At 38.5% G+C, this 19,668-nt stretch overlaps 2 protein-coding genes and 1 long non-coding RNA gene across 4 annotated transcripts; 1 reads left to right on the top strand and 2 right to left on the bottom strand.

Annotated features, from left to right (window-relative positions):
- Positions 1-2,136: 2,136 nt before the first annotated feature.
- On the bottom strand, positions 2,137-7,066 carry LOC111585302 (sclerostin domain-containing protein 1-like). The gene is made up of 2 exons (XM_023294747.3): positions 6,821-7,066; positions 2,137-5,270 (listed from the first exon to the last, which is right to left on the bottom strand). The coding sequence occupies exons 1-2, from the start codon at positions 6,999-7,001 to the stop codon at positions 4,861-4,863; spliced, it is 591 nt and encodes a 196-aa protein (XP_023150515.1). The 5' UTR covers positions 7,002-7,066; the 3' UTR covers positions 2,137-4,860.
- A 3,390-nt stretch (positions 7,067-10,456) lies between these two features.
- LOC129350724 (uncharacterized) lies at positions 10,457-12,040 on the bottom strand. Of its 2 annotated transcripts, XR_008604211.1 has the most exons (3): positions 11,802-12,040; positions 11,157-11,205; positions 10,457-10,801 (listed from the first exon to the last, which is right to left on the bottom strand). It is a non-coding gene; the product is annotated as an uncharacterized LOC129350724 (long non-coding RNA). The 2 variants fall into 2 exon arrangements; XR_008604210.1 differs by having other exon boundaries at positions 11,157-12,040.
- Positions 12,041-12,106: 66 nt separating this feature from the next.
- On the top strand, positions 12,107-16,752 carry ssr2 (signal sequence receptor, beta). The gene is made up of 6 exons (XM_023294847.3): positions 12,107-12,258; positions 12,860-13,020; positions 14,124-14,222; positions 14,829-14,937; positions 15,026-15,103; positions 16,172-16,752. Exons 1-6 carry the CDS (start codon positions 12,208-12,210, stop codon positions 16,280-16,282), a joined length of 609 nt encoding a protein of 202 aa, XP_023150615.2. The 5' UTR covers positions 12,107-12,207; the 3' UTR covers positions 16,283-16,752.
- The last annotated feature ends 2,916 nt before the right edge of the window (positions 16,753-19,668 follow it).

Below are 19,668 nucleotides of genomic sequence, written 5' to 3'. Positions count from 1 at the left end.
TTATGGAGGATACAAAATAAGTAAAGGAATATGTCATTTTTTTTCAACATAGACATTCTTTCTGAAGTTTGATATAGAGGTAAAACAAATTCACATGGTGTAGTACTTTTTGCTGCACTGTAGATTGGAAGAATAAACACCCAGAATATGACCAAAGGAATAGCTGACACTATAGTTACATGTAACATTTAAACTACAGCAGAGACAAACTGAAGGAGAAAAAAATACTGTCCCCTCTATGTGAGGCAACAACAGGCCTTCCTTTAAGTGTTTGGAAAACTGTATATGAAATAGGAAATCTTTCCAGGGTTACTTTACAATGAACTTTTGTTGGTGATGCTGATACTGTAATGTCTCTCTTCAAATCAAAGCACTTCCAAAATCTGTCAGCGACTGCTTTAATTATAGCTCTTTTAATGACGAATTTACCATCAATGAACACTGTGTGGAAAGGGTCCCTGCCCTCAGGTTGCTGGTATACACCTTGATAAAGATCTTTCCTGGACTGCCAACACCACAGCAACAGTAAAGAAGGCATGGCAGCGACAGCTTTGTCTGCTCTGAGGTTGTGATGTTATAAGAAATAGATTTTTACATTCTAGATAAAATCAGAGTAACAGACTCACTGTGTCATCACAAGTCTACCTATAAAACATTTTAAAAACACATTTATTTGGTCTTTCTTCAAAAATCCTTTGCTGTTTCGATGGCCACACTTCCTTGACCTTTAACTTCTCTGCAGGCTTTCTTCAGGTTGGCTCGCTAGCTCATCCCGATTCATTAGTTTGTATGCAGTTAGAAAATTACTAGCAGAAACGCTGTCTGAAAAACGCAAAAAATGTGTTCTATTGTATTCTATAAAGATCTGTGCGTGTGGCTAGCTGGCTTGCAATAAGGACAGTTCACAATATTACAAATTGTGGACTTTGGTGGATGACAAAATTGGGACCTCTCTGTGTGGAGTTTTGATGTTCTATCAAAGTCCACAAGACTTTTCTCTCGGTGGCCTAGCTTTCTCCCATGAACACGTGGAAGGTTGGTTTATTGGTGATTCTGAATTGTCCGTAGGTGTAACTGGTTGTCACTTTCTGTCTCTTGCGTTAGCCCTGTGAGTGGTGTTGTATTCCCTGCCTCCACCCAGTGTCAACTCGGACAAGCTCCAACCTCCATCTCAGAAGTACAGACATGATAAAGCGGGTATAGCTACTGGATGGACGGGTGTTAAGTACAGCATACTAAATATATGCTCATTGAAACAACTATTCTGACCCATTCCTGAGGCATAGATTAGTGGCACAGTCAATTAACAGGTGTGTTCAGGGAGAAGCTACTCAACTTCAGTAATCATATCTAAAAGCAGACAGACACAGTTAGAGGCTGGTAAAATAGTGGAGGATTTAGTAGCTAAAGAGCCAGTTTTCCTTAGAGTTAAAAATAGTGATTATTGGTCCTATATTTATTAGGTAGACACAGACATGCCTCCAGTAAAATGCTAATGTTGCTCTGTAGCTGCTGGATGTTAAAATACTGAATAATCTGCTATGACAACAGTCATAACAAACATATCTGGTGATGTCAATGCTATGGTATCAGGCAGTTTAGCTTTAGTGTCTATAAGATAAAATACAGTGTTGCCATTCTACTTCATACACTACCGTTCCAAAGTTTGGGGTCACCCAGACAATTTCATGTTATCCATGAAAATTCACACTTTTTTCATGTGCAAACATGATTGCACAAGGGTTGTCTAATCGTCAATTAGCCTTTCAACTTGATTAGCTAACGCAATGTACCATTACAACATAGGAGTGATGGTTGCTGGAAATGGGCCTCTGTACCCCTATGGAGATATTCCATTAAATTTCAGGTGTTTCCAGCTAGAATAGTCATTTACCACATTAGCAATGTCTAGACTGTATTTCTGATTAATTTAATGTTATCTTCATTGACAAAAATTGTGTTTCTTTCAAAAATAAGGACATTTCCAAGTGACCCCAAACTTTTGAACGGTACTGTATATGGGTGGCATATGTTACTGAGTTAAAACTGCAACATATCTACAGTCACCATGGTGCGGAGTCATTATACAATACTCAAATATGAAAATTAGTAGAATAAAACAAAGAGTCCAGTGTATTTGAGTAAATATATTTATTTTCACCTCAATTATTTTTTGTACCAAATACATACAAATTCAATTCAAACAATGCCCTAAACAGGCGAGCTTTCCCACCAACCTGCTGACCAACATTCCTAGATTTGATCTTGTCATCAAGTTCCTTCACTCTACTACAGGATATAACAGACAAAGAGACACGAATCCTTTTCCCTCTGCACGTAACACAAGTTAAACATCCTGTTGTCATCCAGTGCAGGTGACTCTTTTCACTGCCTATCTTTGCCTACAGTTCTCATAGGAAAAAAATGAATAGATATATGAGACAAAGGGTCTTAACATGTTGCTGCAGCTGGAACAAGCTGCAGTAGCCTGGAGGTGAAGGTATCCCCTGTACAATGAAACAAAGTATGGAAGCTGTTGAAAATAGAGTCATCACTGACTAGTGCCTCTGTTGTTAAGGAGTTCCTGTTTCCTATCCTGCATGCCTGCAGCATTATGTCAGAACCACAGCCTTTTAAGCAGCTCTCATTACTTCAGACAATGACAAAAATATTTTAAAAAAAAACAAAAAACAAACTTGAACTCTGCTAGTACAAAAGATACTTCCTATCCACTCTGAAAACTCTATAAAACTTTTGCGCATATTCTACATTATGTTCATGCTAGGCATCACTATATATTATAAAACTCTAACTTCACATCTGAAACTTTTATTGATCATAGTAACATGTTCAGCATGTCTTGTATCCAACATCTGGTAAGGCTGAAATACTTAGTAAATGTTTTCTATTATATACACACCCATAAACATGCTCTATTGCAAAACTACCTGCCATTTGTGATGCAATGAACCTAAACTAAGAACTATGGAAACATTCCCTTTTAAGAGAAGCCAAAAACTCCTATACTGACAGCCTGTCTCATATTTCTACATTACACAATGCCTTCAGTTCCACCCAAACCTCCTTTAACATTATTTGGGAAATAGGCCTAATCTGTGAGTCCTTGTGGTGGGAACTTTCATCGTTTTGGCATTGTTGGATTGCCATTAACATCATATCTCTGGGCAGTATCAGGACAAACATGCAGGACCAAATACACTACACATACATACACCATATAGTTTTCATTAACAAAAGGAAATGTAAATTAACTTATCTGCCCAACACTTGCCCCAACCACTCCATGTGACTTAAGTAAAGTACATAAAGGTAGCTCTTCATTAACTAAAAAAAAACAAAACAAAACAACAAACACTGTGAACATTATCCAGCCAATGATCACAGTTGTGACCACAATATATATTTTTTTTTTTAAAAACAGTGATAATGTAATCATTATTTTACAGAAAACTGAAACAAGAGACAGTGTGGAGTAATCACAAAATTCATGATTAAGTCTAAAATTATTCCAGTTAAATTATTAAATTGGATCAGAATCTACTTTTCTTCCATTATTCTCTACAGGGACATTCTCATCTTCACTTATGCCAATGCCAGAATCCCATTTCATACATGCTGAACAGGTCTGCACATTTGGTTATCTATGTAATGGCTGGGCTTTCAGTAATAGTTACACTTGCGTATTTGGTGCACTCGCGATATATTAAATACTCTAGAGTCAAGTTGTTTTGTAGCTGCAGCATGTGGTCAGATGCCCATAACTGTCAAATTTATACAAATGTAACCTAGTCTAATAGATGCCACTGTTAGAACTGCCATTAGCTGCATTTTACAAGAATAGAGCTTATACTTTATTATATGCTGGAACTATCTCTTGAGCCAGGTGCAGTGACTGTACATAGCTTCCTGAGGTCTTGACATAACAGCAAAGTTGCTTATTTTATATTATAGTGCCTATATGAAAACTAACATCCAAATCTAGGCTCACTGACCATAGCAGGCAACATGCAGTTCAGTGAATGAAGTGCTACAGAACTGCTCAGTGGATAAGTAGTGTTAATCAATAGAAGTCCCAGCTCCAGCAATTGTTCCACATATTTTTGTAATATGTGTGTACAGATTGGATAAACAAGTTACAGCCTGTTAAGTGGAGATGTTCTCCAGACTGTCTGCCAGCACTTAAAGCTGGAGTGCAGAACTATTATTTATAAATGAATGTCTGCATCGTTCAAGCCAAACAAGTCTTAACAAAGGTCATTAAGGCTATCAGTACCATGCAAGTCTCTGTATTTCACAGTATATGAGAGTTTTAAAGAGCTGTTGAAGGCAACAGTAACTAGGAGCATGATGGAAAAACCTAGAAAGTATTCAAGAAACATCTCTGATGATCCAGATAATAAGGAAAATTGATGTTTAGAAGATGACTTATAGTGTAAAAGGAAAGTTATCAATGGTGAGTTATATGCTATTAAACATGCATCGACAGTGTTTATGTAATTATTACTCTAACTGGGGAAACAAAAGTTTTGCACTGCAGGTTCAACTCAGACATGGAACTAAAATCAGTCTAAATATCTCATTCCCTCAAAGACAGCAAATGAGCATATTCCTCAAAATGCTGATCTGTGTTTTGAGCCATAGACTCATTTCATAACATCTTTCTGTTTCACAATAATCTAAGTTTAGAGACAAGTCATCACTCTTCATCTTTTTTTTCTATCTAGCCTGGTCCTTAAATATTGGGTGACTATTGGCACACTTAGAATTCAACCATAAATTTTATGGTGAAGGCAGGAGTGGCTGTTATGAGACCATTTGTAGTAACTGATTACATGGGCTTTAATTGTCAGACTGCCTCCTGGCTGTCACATCAGGGAGTCCAGTCTGTTTACTGCTGTGGGCAGGTGTCTGCTTGTGGTCTGAATCATTCTGCTGTCTAGTGTACCGCTTGCACTTGCAGGAGGTCACCACAGTTATCTTGTAGGTCCTCGAGCTGCCATCATTGCACTGCAACTGAATTCGCTGGGTCCTGGTCCGATCGATGACGCATCGCCACTCCTGAGCATCACGGCGGCTCCAGTACCTCCCAGTGTAACCTCCGCTCCCAATCCAGTTGGGTAGCAGGTGGGATGGCAGACACTCACCAGCACACACCAGCTCCTTGATGGGGTTGACACTGGTGCACTGGCCATCAGAGATGTACTTTGTGGACCTCAGCTCTCTGCAGCCCACCTGGCTCTGGTCTGGTCCTATGACATTAAAATTGAATGACATATACTATATTTGTGACCCACTTACATGAAACTGTGCTTATATGGTACTAATCATACTGATTTCAAAGAAAATGTCACAGCTGCAGATGAGTTGGCAGAATAAAGCGGGTATTCCACCAATTTTACACATGAATCAAATTTATAGGGAATACTGCACAATCTGTGAAACAGCTTGGCTTGAAGATTTTTTTTTATCCCTTTCTAATAATCCCATCAAATGCTAAACAGTTGGAGGGGTACCACTTTAAAAAGAATTTTACACGCCCTTACAGTGACAGCCACGAAACTATATAGGGGAAGAAGGAGGACGCTCCCTAACACAGGATCACAAAAAGGCTAACCCATGCAGTCATCTTATGCAGAATTAGTCTTGTTTTCAGTAACCCCATCTTGTTCTAAATGCACATGGCAGATGGGTTTTTTTGTTCTTTTTTAAAAACACCATACAGCACTCTGTCTCTCATCTCTGCCATTTGTAATGACAATCAGTGAAGTGAACCGATATACTGCTATTTGATCCTGTACAGGGCTGACATGTATTTGCTTTCTCAACACGAACCCTTCCATGAAGGTGTATGTTAAAATCACAGTAAATATGCACACACAGATGATCTTAGTGACGTCAGTTTTTATTTCCGCTTTTGTTTTCTACTTCCTGATTATTAATTTCTCTAATTAATTTCTTATTAATTTTCTTTCAGTGACAAATCTATATAAATGTTACATATCCATATAATTTGTAAAGCACCTTGAATCACTACTGTGTACTAATTGGCCACAGATATAAAACTGTCTGCCTAAAATCTGAATGTGAGGTACTTGCAAAAGGTATTAATATGTTGTTTGTTCGAAGCTCCTGCATTATTGTAAATAATTTAAAATGCACTGTATATTGCATTATATGAGATTGAGCATTTTAATTTGCTCATTTTTCATTTGAGGCAGGTGTAACATCAGTGTGCTGTTGGGTCTAGAGCAACAGGAGCTGGCATTTCTTTACTGTTTGTTTACTTGTTTGCAATGGATAAATAAACACAAGTTTGCCTGTGAACAGGGCATTTTTATTATGGCAATATTGAGTATCAACATGACTGTATATGCCCTGCCTCTCAGACATGACTGGGTACTATTTGATCACCATTATCAAATCTTTTTGTCCAATATCATGGGGACAAAAAGGGGAGTGAGAGGTCACGCCAAGAATTTATCAAATACTTTGATGCCATGGAGGATTCCATTGCATTCATCTCAGAGACTGGCCGGGAGAACACACAACACAGGTGATGTCAGAGTAATTTGAGCTTTCTTTCTTTCTTTCTTTCTTTCTTTCCTTCTTTCTTTCTTTCTTTCTTTCTTTCTTTCTTTCTTTCGATACTGCAGCTATGGTGCTATTTGGACATCAGTCACCCAGCTATCTATTGAAATCATGTCAAGCTGCTGCTGTATGTGTGTGTGTGTGCATGTGTGTGTGTGTGTGTGTGTGTGTGTGTGTGTGTGTGTGCGCGCGTGTGTGTCCATGGTCTTACCATTACGCATAGTGTTTCCGACCCGTCTCCCACCGTTCCTCGCCTGGTTAGAGTTTTCCTCAGCTGGGGGGTCCTGAGAGTCCAGGTCTGGCTGAGGACTGACGGACTCTGTGGCGTCATTGTGGACAGCTGAGCTGCTGGTGTGTAGCAGGAGCAGGAGGACGCACATAAGACGGAGCATGGCTTAACCTGACTGATCTGTGTGCTACTGTCAGTGGCAATAATGCACCTGATGAAGGAGTGAGCTGCTTTATATATCATCTACCACCACATTATGTATTGGGTTGGGCACACCCACCTGCATGTCAGCCTATTAGGCTTGAGTGACTTCTACTGCTGCCACATTGTCTGTCCCCAAAACATTCACTTCAAAAGTGAATAATGGAAACGACATTAAAGTTTCTACTTCCATTTGAGTAGCTTTACATCAATAGGGAAGGAACTGTGGAGGCTAGAAACCCTTTCATAATTCACTATTTGCAATAGTATTTGGATGCTTGGCACCTGATTCAACATTAGCTCATGCACAGAACAGCTCACAAGTGCCATTTAGACCGAGGAGCATTTGTCTATGAAATTAGGAGTAAAAAGTTGCTTGGAAGTTATGAAGATAAAAAAAATGAAATATTTACTCACAGGAGTAAGTATCTTTTAAAGAATTACTAAATGTTCTTCATAAAAATCATCATTCTGTGTCCTCATTACACCACATTTCAGCACTGAGCAGACCAACGATCATAAGCATATACCCAAAACAACCTGTAGGGTGAAGAGGCAAAATTAGCTTTGTTGGCTGAGTTTACACCTGATCTCAGCTCAACTAAACTGCAATCCACCTGTCATCTGTATCAAAGGAACAGTAATACTAGGAAGACGGATGTTTGTGGGTCTGAGACTTAAAGCAGTCACTAGTTGGAAGTATTTTACACTAAACATAAGATTTTGTCTATATTCAACTTTGAACCGAGTTCCACTGAATTTATTTTCTGAAACTTGGTGCTTAAATGTAGCGTCCATTTTTTGTATTTCAAACTGAATGCACAGATTTGGACACGTGAAACTTTGTCAATGCTTTCCTATTGTTTGGACTGGATGTCTAGATGTCTGACAACAGTGGAAACAGTGACCACCTGATACAGAAGGGTGACTGATTTTTAAAGGCTATAAAGAAGGCTATTTGTCTCCACCTAGTGACAAATATAGTTCAGTTTCATGAAAACTATTCATAATATGGCCCAACATCATTTTGAAACTGGAATTGTTTGGTGGGCAATGCAAGAAATGTGGAGAGGTTATCTTCAGACCAGAAAAATCTACTGATGAAAAAATAAACAGCAGATTAATGTATAATGAAAATTTTCATTTGCAGTCTGATGCAAAATACGTCAAAATGATGTCAGTCGACTTCTACAGTAAAATTAGATTTCATTTGAATAGACAAGTAATAATAATCTTGCGATGCAATATGTAGGGGTACAACAGTCACAGAAGCCATTTTCTGCAGTGAATACTTTTGCTATAAATACGGGACTTTTACTTCTGAATAAGAGAGAGGTAGTCCACATTATATCATATTTCAAAAGGACAGGAGTTCAGCTTGTACAGCTATACTACTGTTCAGAAGTTTGGAGTCTCCCAGGCAATTTCATGTTTTCCATGAAAAGGGTTTTCTAATCATCAATTAGCCTTTCAACATGATTAATTAACACAATGTAGCATTAGAACACAGGAGTGATGGTTGCTGGAAATGGACCTCTGTACCCCTATGAAGATATTCCATTAAAAATCAGCCGTTTCCAGCTAGAATAGTCATGTATCACAGTAACAATGTCTAGACTGTATATCTGATTAATTTAATGTTATCGTCATTGAAAAAAACTGCTTTTCTTTCAAAAATAAGGACATTTCTAAGTGACCCCAAACTTTTGAACGGTATTGTATGTCACATCAAATACTTTCTAATATAGACACCTTGATCTTGACCATACAAAATTACATTTAAAGTAAGTCATACTTTAGCAATTTACCTCTCTTAAAAAATGCAGAAAATGACTTAGTTAATAAGCTAATATGTTGCTTGTTTTTGTTTAGTTTGAGACCAAAATAATTAAATTAAATCAGCCAAATATTTAAATAATTTCCACCTTTTAAGAGATTTAATTAACTCAGCAGTTAACTAGTATGGATCACAACACCAATGAGATACACACTGTTGTTTATTAAGTAAAAGTGTGATGCTGATTCAAGGTAAGGTAAGCAGCTGCAGTGTGAGGAAGACTTCTTTGAGCTTAACCTTCATGTTGTCTGAAGATCCTGTACACTCCCCTTGTCCTCAAGGTCAAAAATGACCCGCCTCCACTGAGCCTCTAAAATAGAGCAGCTTAATTGAATTTTTAACCAAAAATCTATTTTTCATGAAGAAACAGCCCATCCTGCATCACACACTTTGTGAATGTCTGAGTTTTTTGTTCTTCAGAGAGCAGAAAGACTGTATTTAATCAGTGGAAACCACTCGTTTTTATTACATCACACGTTATAACTGTTTCCTTTACTAAAGTAGAGGTTTATTATCACTATCATTGCTGCTAAAGGTACTGCATAGGTGTAAACATTATTTGTTTAGCAAGAGATAGTACTTTTGTATCCTAAGAAAGTACCAAAAATGTGCAGAAAGTAGCTTGAAATGCTTTTTGAAGGGAAACAACAGTGTACTGTAAACTACTACAAAACTCAGCTCCAAAATACTAGTCTTCTCACATCTTTTGAGTCATTGCCCCCACCCACAAGGTGCATAACCTACAACAATAAGAATAAAATAGAATAACAGATGCAAAATAAAAATATGAAGATCATATTAAACTCTAATTAGCACTTGTATAACAGCATACAGGTGTGTGTGCATGGACTTTACAAATGTATTCCTCACATGTGCAGTACACAGTATGTTTTACAGTCCTTCTTGTTACTCCTGGATGCGTGAAAAAGCTGATCTATGATCTGCTGTTGACTGAAAACTGCAGTCATAGCTTCAGTAAAGAGGGAACTGGCGGTGCTGTCATCTGCAGCACCTTTATAACCTCTGAACACGTACCGCATTAGTACACGATGCTTTCAAGAAATGTTTCATTTGTTTGAAATCGTTAAAACTTGAGATTTGTTGTTGCTGGGTGATGCGGCACCTGCACAAGAAAGTTTTAGTTTTTCTGAGATCAATCAGTAGCACACACAATCTCAGTTTCTGTGTGTGTGTGCATGCATGTGTGTGCGCATATTTTGTCTGTGAACTTGAGTTGGGTGGGGTCGTGGATGGGCAGTGATGCAGTAATGATGGGTTTTCTCTGGGTATTCCAGCTTCCTCTCACAGTCCAAAACATGCTAAGGTTAAATGGTAACTCCAAATTGTCCATAGGTGTGAATGTGAGTGTTCTTGTTTGTCTCTACATGTAGCCCTGTGACAGACTGGTGACCTGTCCAGGTGTCCCCTGCCTTCACCCTAAGTCAGCTGGGATAGACTCCAGCCCTTGGCGACTCAAATGAGGATTAAGTGGTGTATAGATAATGGATTGATGGATGGATGTTGCTGTCACTTATAGCAGATACGCAGCATTAAAACATCAACACGTTTGGGACAAGAACTTTATTACTACCTTTATTGCACATTTAAAACTACATTATTTAACAATTACGAACTGCAAGATGTGTAAAAGTATGTATTAAATGAATGAAATAAATGTGTTTCCCAGCTTACAGTGAAGTGTAAATACTGAACAGTCACAAGACAAGCTGTATTATGAAGAGAGGAGCTGAATCTGCAACATTATTGTTCTTACTGGAAAGGATGACGAGAACATCGGTGCTGCTCTTCCTCACAGGGATGAAGAAGGAGAGAAGACCTCAGACAACCAAATGTTTTGAATGTTCATACTCACTGTAGCACTCAGTCCACATCAGACTAGGTGTTCCTAATGATTTAGACCAAGGCTGGAAGGAAAAGACACCAACAGTGAGAACTAGATCTACAAGGTTCTTTCATTCAGACTGCTGGAACATTAACTATGACAGTGAATGCAGCAGGATATGAATGGAACAATAGAAAGTGTGATGTTTGCCAGATTTTTTAATCTTATGGAAATGTATGTTTTCCTGGTTGAGGCTGAAGAACATTTTACTGCCTTAGATGGACAATAAACTTTATTTTTTTGTATTCAGTTCCAGTTTATCATAATGTGAGCTATAGAGAAACAGCACTCTGACTACATGAGCTGTACACAGTTATCTGACAATACACTGTTCTGCTGTTCTGTTTTACATTTAATAGCAGCAAAGCACCACTCACCTCTGTGGTTCAGTGTGATGGTGTGTAGACCTCAGTAACTTTACTGTTTCTGAAAGACAAACAATCATTTCAACAGATGTTTTTCTCAGTGAAAGAACAGAAGCTGTTAAAAACTGTCCACAGTCTGATACTGAACCACAGAACAGAGACATGAACTCACAGAACTGAACTGAGCTTCATTCATTGAACTGAGAGATCAACATTAATCAGTAACAGTGTTCTGTGGAGGAACGCCAACGTAGATTAACTTATATCTGCTGATCATTAACGAACAGCAAGAAGGCAGTAGTTAAAACACTGTAAGAACGTTATTGATCCGTTATAACTGATCAGCTGTGACCTACAGGACACTTAGCTACAACTAACAGTTAACTAATTTCTGACACTGACAAACCTGACTTTTCATCACTGTTGACACAAAATTAAGATACGTCATCTGAGATTTACAATATGACTTTAAAACACGATATTAGAACATGTTTGACCCATAGACTATGCAGTCTATGGTTTTACCATCAGTGGTTCCAGTCTGATGTTAACTGCCAGTAACTTCAGCTACAGTAACGTAGGTCATTGCTTTATATAGAATATTGTCAAGATGTGGAGAGAAGTACAACAACTTACCAAGATGACTTTTACACTTACCCGAAGAGTTTAGCTCCATTTTTGTATGCTAAAATTGTTAGATGCAGAGTTGGTAAAGACGGCAGCAGCCGGTAAGTGTGGGCGGGGCTCTCAGTCAGTCTGACCAATCACTGCTCTCTGGCTCAGCCCTCTTACAATCTCCAAAAATCCAAGATATTTTTTCCCCTTTATTGACAAATTCATTTAACAAAACATTGTGGAAAACAATCTCCAAAAATCCAAGATGTCAACCAAGAAGGAGCTAACTCTGAAACCAACCGGTGACGTCATGGTTGCTATGTCCACGCAGCCTTAATTTCACATCTTCTTCAGTCCTCCTCCCAGACAGCAGGGGCACTGCAGTTTGAAGCTGTCCTCAACGTTCCCTCGATACACGTCATGCAAACAGCAGTTAAAGCTTCTGGGCATGCGCTGTCCAATCCCTTCAATTCCTGCTGTTCGACACGACTATTGGAAGGTAACCGTTCGCTCTTCTGTTTCTCCCAATTCTACAAAATCATTTAATCTATTAATGTAATATTTCAGGACCAGCTTTATCAGTAGTATCGAGGTCGTGTCTGTCATGTATATTTCGACAGTAAGCGCTGTTCTTCATTGTAATTGTGTCACTGACTACCGATGGTATTGCTCGTCTGGTCCACGTAAGCGTCTGTGACTGTCAGTGTTGTGCAGTTTGTGTCTGACATGTAACAAAATAACATCATCTATTCTGAATAGCTTTTTAAACCAAGGCCCTGCTGTTGTATTTGTTGTATTCGTAAACAGTTGGAAGGCAGGGTGCGTTTATAGGTAAAAGACTCTAAATGTCTTCTGCCTTTGTAGATGATAGAACTGCTGAATGCAATAATCAAAGCCCAAAGGATCCCTTCTTCACAGCAACACATTTGTTTGGACACTGAAGTATTACTACCATAAGTCATTCCAAACCAAGTGTCTGATTTCTGACTGGAATGACCTAGATGTCCACATTTTGTAGCCACATACGGCATGTGTCTTTATACTCCATCTCACCAGTAGATTGTCATTATGTTGATCATTGCTGTTTGTCTCCTCTATAGATGATGAAGGTGCTACAGACGTTTCTGGTCCTGGCTCTGTTCAGTCTGACCTCAGGAGAAGAGGGAGCCCGTTTGCTGGCCTCTAAATCTCTGTTGAACCGCTATGCTGTGGAAGGCCGGGACCTCACCCTTCAATACAGCATCTACAACGTGGGCTCCAGGTCAGATGTCTTAGAGTTAGCCGCTACACATTTTTTCACTGTGTGAAAAAATGTGTAGCGTCAATGACTGTGTGTAACCCGTCATTGATTTATATGAAAATATTTTTTTGCGAGTAACCTGTTTTGGGATTTACTATTAGTGTGGATACCTTCTGAGTTCACCTGAAACAGTGATACAAATTTATATAAATTCACCTTTTTGACAGGGAGAAGTCAACAACTACATGCTAATAATAATACTAATATCATTGGTATAGCTCCCTTCATACAATAAATGCAGTTCAAAGTGCTTTACAGTGAAGAAATTGCATGCACTGATGGCTTTATGCAAAAATAGACGGAAGGGCAATGGGGATAAAGTGCCATGTGTCATGTCAGTGGAGTACGATACAAGTCATATGAGCTGGGAGTGGGAATGTATACGTGGAACTTCTACTGAGTCCGTTAGAACTGAGGAAGCCTCTTACTATGAAGAAAGGAAGCGATGTCTTTAAAACCAGAGAGAAATTCAGTTCCCTTCTGCTGAAGCATGTAGGATCAAGCTCTTAAAAAAACAAAAACAAAGGTCATACTCGATGCACTTTGTGCAAAAAAGTAATTAATTGTGGCAGCTGGGCCAGAGATTTCTTGTTGTCGTTTTGTCTGACATCTCTTTACATAAAGTAATAGTCATACCAGCAGCCATAAAAAAGTAAATTTACTACCTAACATCTGTCTCTTGTTGTTCTGAACCTATCAAATAGGATTAATTTATTTATAAAACAGGCCTTTGACTCATAGTTATATTACACTGTCACTTTTCTAATTTCAGATAGGCCGTCTTTTTTCACCCAAGTGTTTTCATCCCTGCAGCTCATTTCTCTGCTTATTTTGCTAATTTAACAACAGTCTTGAGTCTTAAACATGTGAACTTCTATGTAATGATAACCTCAACTGCTTAGCTGTACCACAGAATGAGAACACATGCTATACTTCATGTTTGCTTCTCTATTGCATGTCAGCATGTGTGACTTCTGAACTTGAATTATTGTATGCATTCATGCTGTACAGGAAGTAACAGAAACACAAAGCCCATCCATCCCTTGTCTTTTATATCTCTACAGTGCTGCTCTGGAGGTGGAGCTGTCAGATGATTCTTTTCCTCCTGAAGACTTTGGAATCGTTTCAGGAATGTTAAATGTTAAATGGGACAGGATCGCACCGTATCTTTGAACCAGAATGTCTTCTTATTGATCAGCTTGCAGTTGTTGAGGCAGCAAATTTGTATTTAATGAAAGAACAACCTTGCATGGCCAGACAGCTCATCAAACACCCCTGCGTCTGTCAAGTTATTTCAAGGGCTCCTGATCATTTTACAACCTCTGGGTCCTTCGTTTAGTAGAAACTTTTTTGCACATTAATTTCATGTGATAAATGACACGATACACCATGAAAGTGAAACACGTTTTTACATCAGACTGCGGAACCTACAACACAGTAGAGTGGATTGTGAAACAGCTTGAGGTAAGCTTTCACAGAGGAAGTGCCCAGTTCATTGAGATAAGACAGTTGAGCACATTATTGTACAGAGGGAAAAGATTAACAGCCACATATTGAAATGTGAACAGAGCGAAGCTGGGCATCTCTCTCAAACATGTTAGTACACTGTACCACACAAAGTACACCTTTGAATATGTGAAAACTAACTGACAGACTACACAGTAGGTCAGACTGTAGGAGCTTATTATATTTTTCAGTTGATTTCAAACTTGCATGCATGGACTCTCTATTTTTTCCCAAGTTGTAAAGCTTAACTCCAGAATTCTCAGAGCCAGCAATGTCTCTCACACAGTGGTGTTGCGTCCCTTAAAGGCTGGCTACTTCAATTTCACCTCGGCGTCCATAAGTTACCTGGCACAGGAAGGAGGACAAGTTGTGGTAAAAACAGTTGATTGTCCGCATGAATCAAAGCAATTAAAATGTCTCATGACATGTTGGAAGCTGAAGCGTTTTTGTCTTCCTGCAGGTTGGTTACACCAGCGCCCCTGGCCAGGGAGGTATCCTGGCTCAAAGGGAGTTTGACCGGCGCTTCTCTCCACACTATGTAAGTGTTACATTCAGAATGGGGTTGTATGCTAAGTAAAGCTCCTAATTGAAGCAGTGATTAAGGCCAATTGCAAACTAAGCTAAACCTTTTTAGTTACTATGTGTTCTACGGTCGATACACAGGACTATAATATTATATAATATTAGAAGCATGTGTCAGCACTTTGCTGTATAAGAAGTGACTTACTATTAAGTCTACTGAAAAGCTGCCAGTTGAATAGATGTTCAATGGATGAGGTCTCTGATCTCCTTTGACACTACTGTCAACATGTGACCTCATGTGTAGTTTAGGGAGCTGCTGTTGCATACAATCAGTTCTTGACTCATGATTTTACTATTTGCCTCATCCTTGGAGTTTATGATCTGACAGTGACATTCCAAAAACTAGAAAAGCACTCAGAGAGCGCAGTACTCCACAAAAGGCTGTTCATTCCCCCATATGGCATTGTCAGGAATACAGCATTTTTTAAAAAACTGCAGCATTTGTTTATTAGTTATTGATGATCAGAAATCCTGGCAATATAGAATGCGGCTATTTAATATGGATGTACCCACATGGGTACATCCATACGGATACTAAATCGCGTGACCTTAATATGTAGCAGGCGGCGGGAATTGATGAGACTCAGAAACACCCCCACAATTTAATCAGTTGTTCCTTGTATCATATCCGACGGATAAGTCCACAGTGGTGGATTTGTAGTAGGATCGCAATCATGTGATCGTCAGCAGGCAGCTAATGTAGTGTTCACTTGATGTCATAGTTACAGTGACGTCATGCCGCTAACTGGCAATGATACAGAAATCTTGGATCCAGATTATTAGCCGCATCACTGCCAAAATCTAGTCACTTGGTCCTTGTGTCATTTCTGACCTTCCCGGAAAACTTCATCCAAATCCGTTAGTCATTTTTGATTAATGTTGTTAACAGACAGACAGACAGACAAATGTACGCCGATCACCACATAACTTCGCTGCGTTCCTTGACGGAATAATAACAAAATCTTTTTCTTGTTTGAACAGTGCTTCGGTACCTTACTCACTGTCATATGTTTCCCTTTTCTAGCTGGACTGGGCTGCATTTGGTGTTATGACTCTGCCTTCCATTGGCATCCCCCTGCTTCTCTGGTACTCCAGTAAGAGAAAGTATGACTCGCCAAAGGCCAAGAAGAACTAAGAAACAAGACTGGCTTTGAGAGTGGATGTTGGGAGAGAAGTAATGAGGTTTACTGGGTGCAGGGTCTCTGAAAAGCCTAATAACCCATATTGGGGATGAAAGTTGAAAGAAATACAGTACAGTGACCAAGGAACGTGATTGTGAGTTGACCAAACCAGCAGTAATGAGTTTGAAGTAGGAAATAGAAATGGAAGTGAAAATCATCAATATTAGTATGAGAGCATGAGCATATACATGAAATCTGTGTATTCTCATAAAGAAGTGATAGCCTGAGTCCTCAACTGCTGGTCATTCCTTTTAGTCATTTTCAAATGCGTTCAGATGGTGACAAAACAATTACAACAGCAGTAAGTACTTTACAAGTTGTTTGGAATTTTTTTAATGTAATGAACTGAATTCAGATGTTCCATTTATAGCCAGTTGTTGAACCTCAAAATGGAGAAATAAAAACAAAATGGATTGTTTTTAAATTGTGGTTACCTGATTTGTGAGATTTTATATCACTCATTTTTCAGTTTGTGTATCTTTTTTTAATTAAAAAAAATAATTCATGGAACCATGAAATAACTTCATATAATCCTTTATTTCAGAACAGATTTATGTCATCCAGTACGAGCAGAGAAGGCTACAAAGCATGTAGCATTTTTGATATGAAATTTATGCAGCCTTTCAGTCAGTTTTCAGAGGTGCAAGATCACACTAATTTCTTTTACACATGATTGCACTAAATTATTTGACTTACTCGTGAGTATTCAATAGCTAACAGAAGGAGAGAGAAACACAGAATGAGAGGCAGAGAGAGAGACAGACAGGGATTGAGAGAGACAGACATGATAAGAGAGACAGATGGACAGAGACAGACTGTGTCTCCCTATATACAATGCCTATGAAAAGTATTCACCCCCTTGAATGTTTCACCCTTTTGTTGCTTTTATACATGAAATCATGGTCAATATAATTTGGCTTTTTTGACAAGAATTTCTTTTTAATAAAATGAAAACAGATTTTTACAAAATCATATTAATTAAAAATATTTAAGTTAAAGTAAATTGCATAAATATTCAGCCCCTTCAGGTCAGTATTTAGTCGATGCACCCTTGGCTGCAATCACAGCACTGAGTCTGTGTAGATATATCTCAATCAGCCTGAACATCTGGACACTGCAGTTCTTCTCCATCCTTCCTTGCAAAACAGCTCAAGCTCTCAGGTTGCTCAGGGATCAAGAGTAAACCGCTCTTTGCAAGTCCAGCGACAAATTCTCAATTGGATTGGTATCTGGGCTTTGACTCGGCCACTCCAGAACATTCACCTTGTTGTCTTTAAATCATTTCTGTGTAGCTTTCGCTGTATGCTTGGGGTTGTTGTCGTGCTGGAAATTAAATCTTGTCCCAAGTCGTAGTTCTGTTGCAGATTGGATAAGATTATTCTCCTGGATCTAGCGATATTTTTCAGCATTCATCTAGGAACACAAGTAGGTGACACGATCGTTTCATTATGTGTGGAAGAAGAGTCGGATGACACATTAAACACCCCCTTTTATGTATGTTCACACTGAGTTTAAAGTAGAAAATCTACATTAAAGAATAAGTTGACCTTCTGTTATCTCTGGCTGTTGCTTTAGCTTTTGTTGACTCAGCTTAGACGAAGAAAGCCTGGCTCAGACAACTTAGCTTTGTAGTACAGCCGTCTGGTTGGTGCTGAGATGCTTAGCACAGTTATGTCCCAATTAAGACCGGTAACCTGTTATTTGGATCCCATTCCCACATCCATTTCAGTCCATTTTCTATGCACTATCCTAGTTGACTTAGTAAATCAACTGGAACACACAAAACTTTTCTTGGATGCTTCTCAGTCTTTTCTCCACCATGGAATCTATCATACTGCCAGTTGTTGGAACCTACTCTCTCTCTATGCATGGTTTCCACTCTCTTCAGCTTCGGCAAATCAGCCGTTGCTGGTTAAGATAAAATGAATTGCTACTGAGGGCTGTACTACGAAGCAAGTTCTACATAGCCAGGCTTTCTGTGTGTAAGTCAGCTTGACAAAAACTAGAGCCCCAGTCAGAGATAATGGGTATCAGAAGATGGTTATAAACTTTCTTAACTTGGGCTTTCAACTTCAAATGCTGACTGCCTTCACATGAAAGTGGGCATTTAATGCATCCATGTGACGACTCTTCTGCAGAAAATCCAACAATGGTGTGTAGCTACTTCAGTGAGCAGGTTCTTTTAATGGAGAACAATGAGGAATATAATTATGATGGTAAAAAGTGCTGCTACTGAAAATGATGCAGCACAGGAATGCTGGTAGAAAATTGTGTTAATACGTTTATTTTACTGATCAATGCATCTGATTATTTCTAACTGACAGCTGCACATAAGAGCTGTTAAACTTGAAATTTCATATATTTAAACTAGTGGTGGGACGCGATTAAAAAATTTAATTAATTACAGGCTTTGTAATTAATTAATCGCAATAATTGCAGTTCTGTCAAATAGCAATATTTGACACAATGAAGTTTTTCAATTCAAATAAAATTGTGGTTGACAGTTCAATCAATGAATAGACATATACGTGTTTATAATTTAAAATTTATTTTAAAAAAGGAAAATGGGACATATACAAAAAAGTAATTTTGATGATGTAAAGCCTGGATTTAGTTGCTCTTTCCACTGTATGGCACATAAAATCAGCATAAGCAGTTCAAGGAGCTTCAGAAAGTTGAAAATCCAGAGATTCATTCTGTTTTCATCTTTTCTGGGTCTGATAAATGGTGTAATTTTGATGGTTCTTTTTATAGGAATATCAATTTTTATTTATGTAATTTTTTTCATAAACAAAAAGTTTATAATTAAGTTATTAAAAGAGATATTTTTGTTGTTTAGGTTATTCCTCCTCCAAGGAGGCAGAGCCTCGACGGAGTAAAAACTTAAACCACAAAAAGGTTTCATTTCTATTTATCTGCATTTTTCATGTCTGCTACATTCACAGATTACTACAAATCTAAGTGCAAATATAGCGATTTTATTCAACATTTTAAGACTTTCTGTAAACTCAAGCACTGTCTAGAAAAGTGGTCTATTATGGGATGGCTACACCGTTAGCCGTTAGCATGACTCGTAGCTAACGTTAGCTCTGGTGCTAACACCAACACGTTTTACATTGAGGTGATACCGTCGGCTTGAAGTGACGCAGTGATCAGAAAACTCTTGTTGTACAATTTGCACACAATCAGGCTTTTATCCAAGCTGCCATCGGGAAGATTGTTAAAAGGAAACTTTCAGCCCAACAAGCTCAATCTCATCTTCCTTCTCTGTTCACCAGTGCCTGATTTCACTCAGTGCTTCCTGTGCTTCTTCTTCATGGCTACAAACAGACTTTAGGTT

Source organism: Amphiprion ocellaris, chromosome 15, assembly GCF_022539595.1.
Source record: "Amphiprion ocellaris isolate individual 3 ecotype Okinawa chromosome 15, ASM2253959v1, whole genome shotgun sequence".
Lineage (NCBI taxonomy): Eukaryota > Metazoa > Chordata > Actinopteri > Pomacentridae > Amphiprion > Amphiprion ocellaris.
Note: the sequence above shows the minus strand (reverse complement) of the source record. Positions and strands in the feature narration are given on the sequence as shown.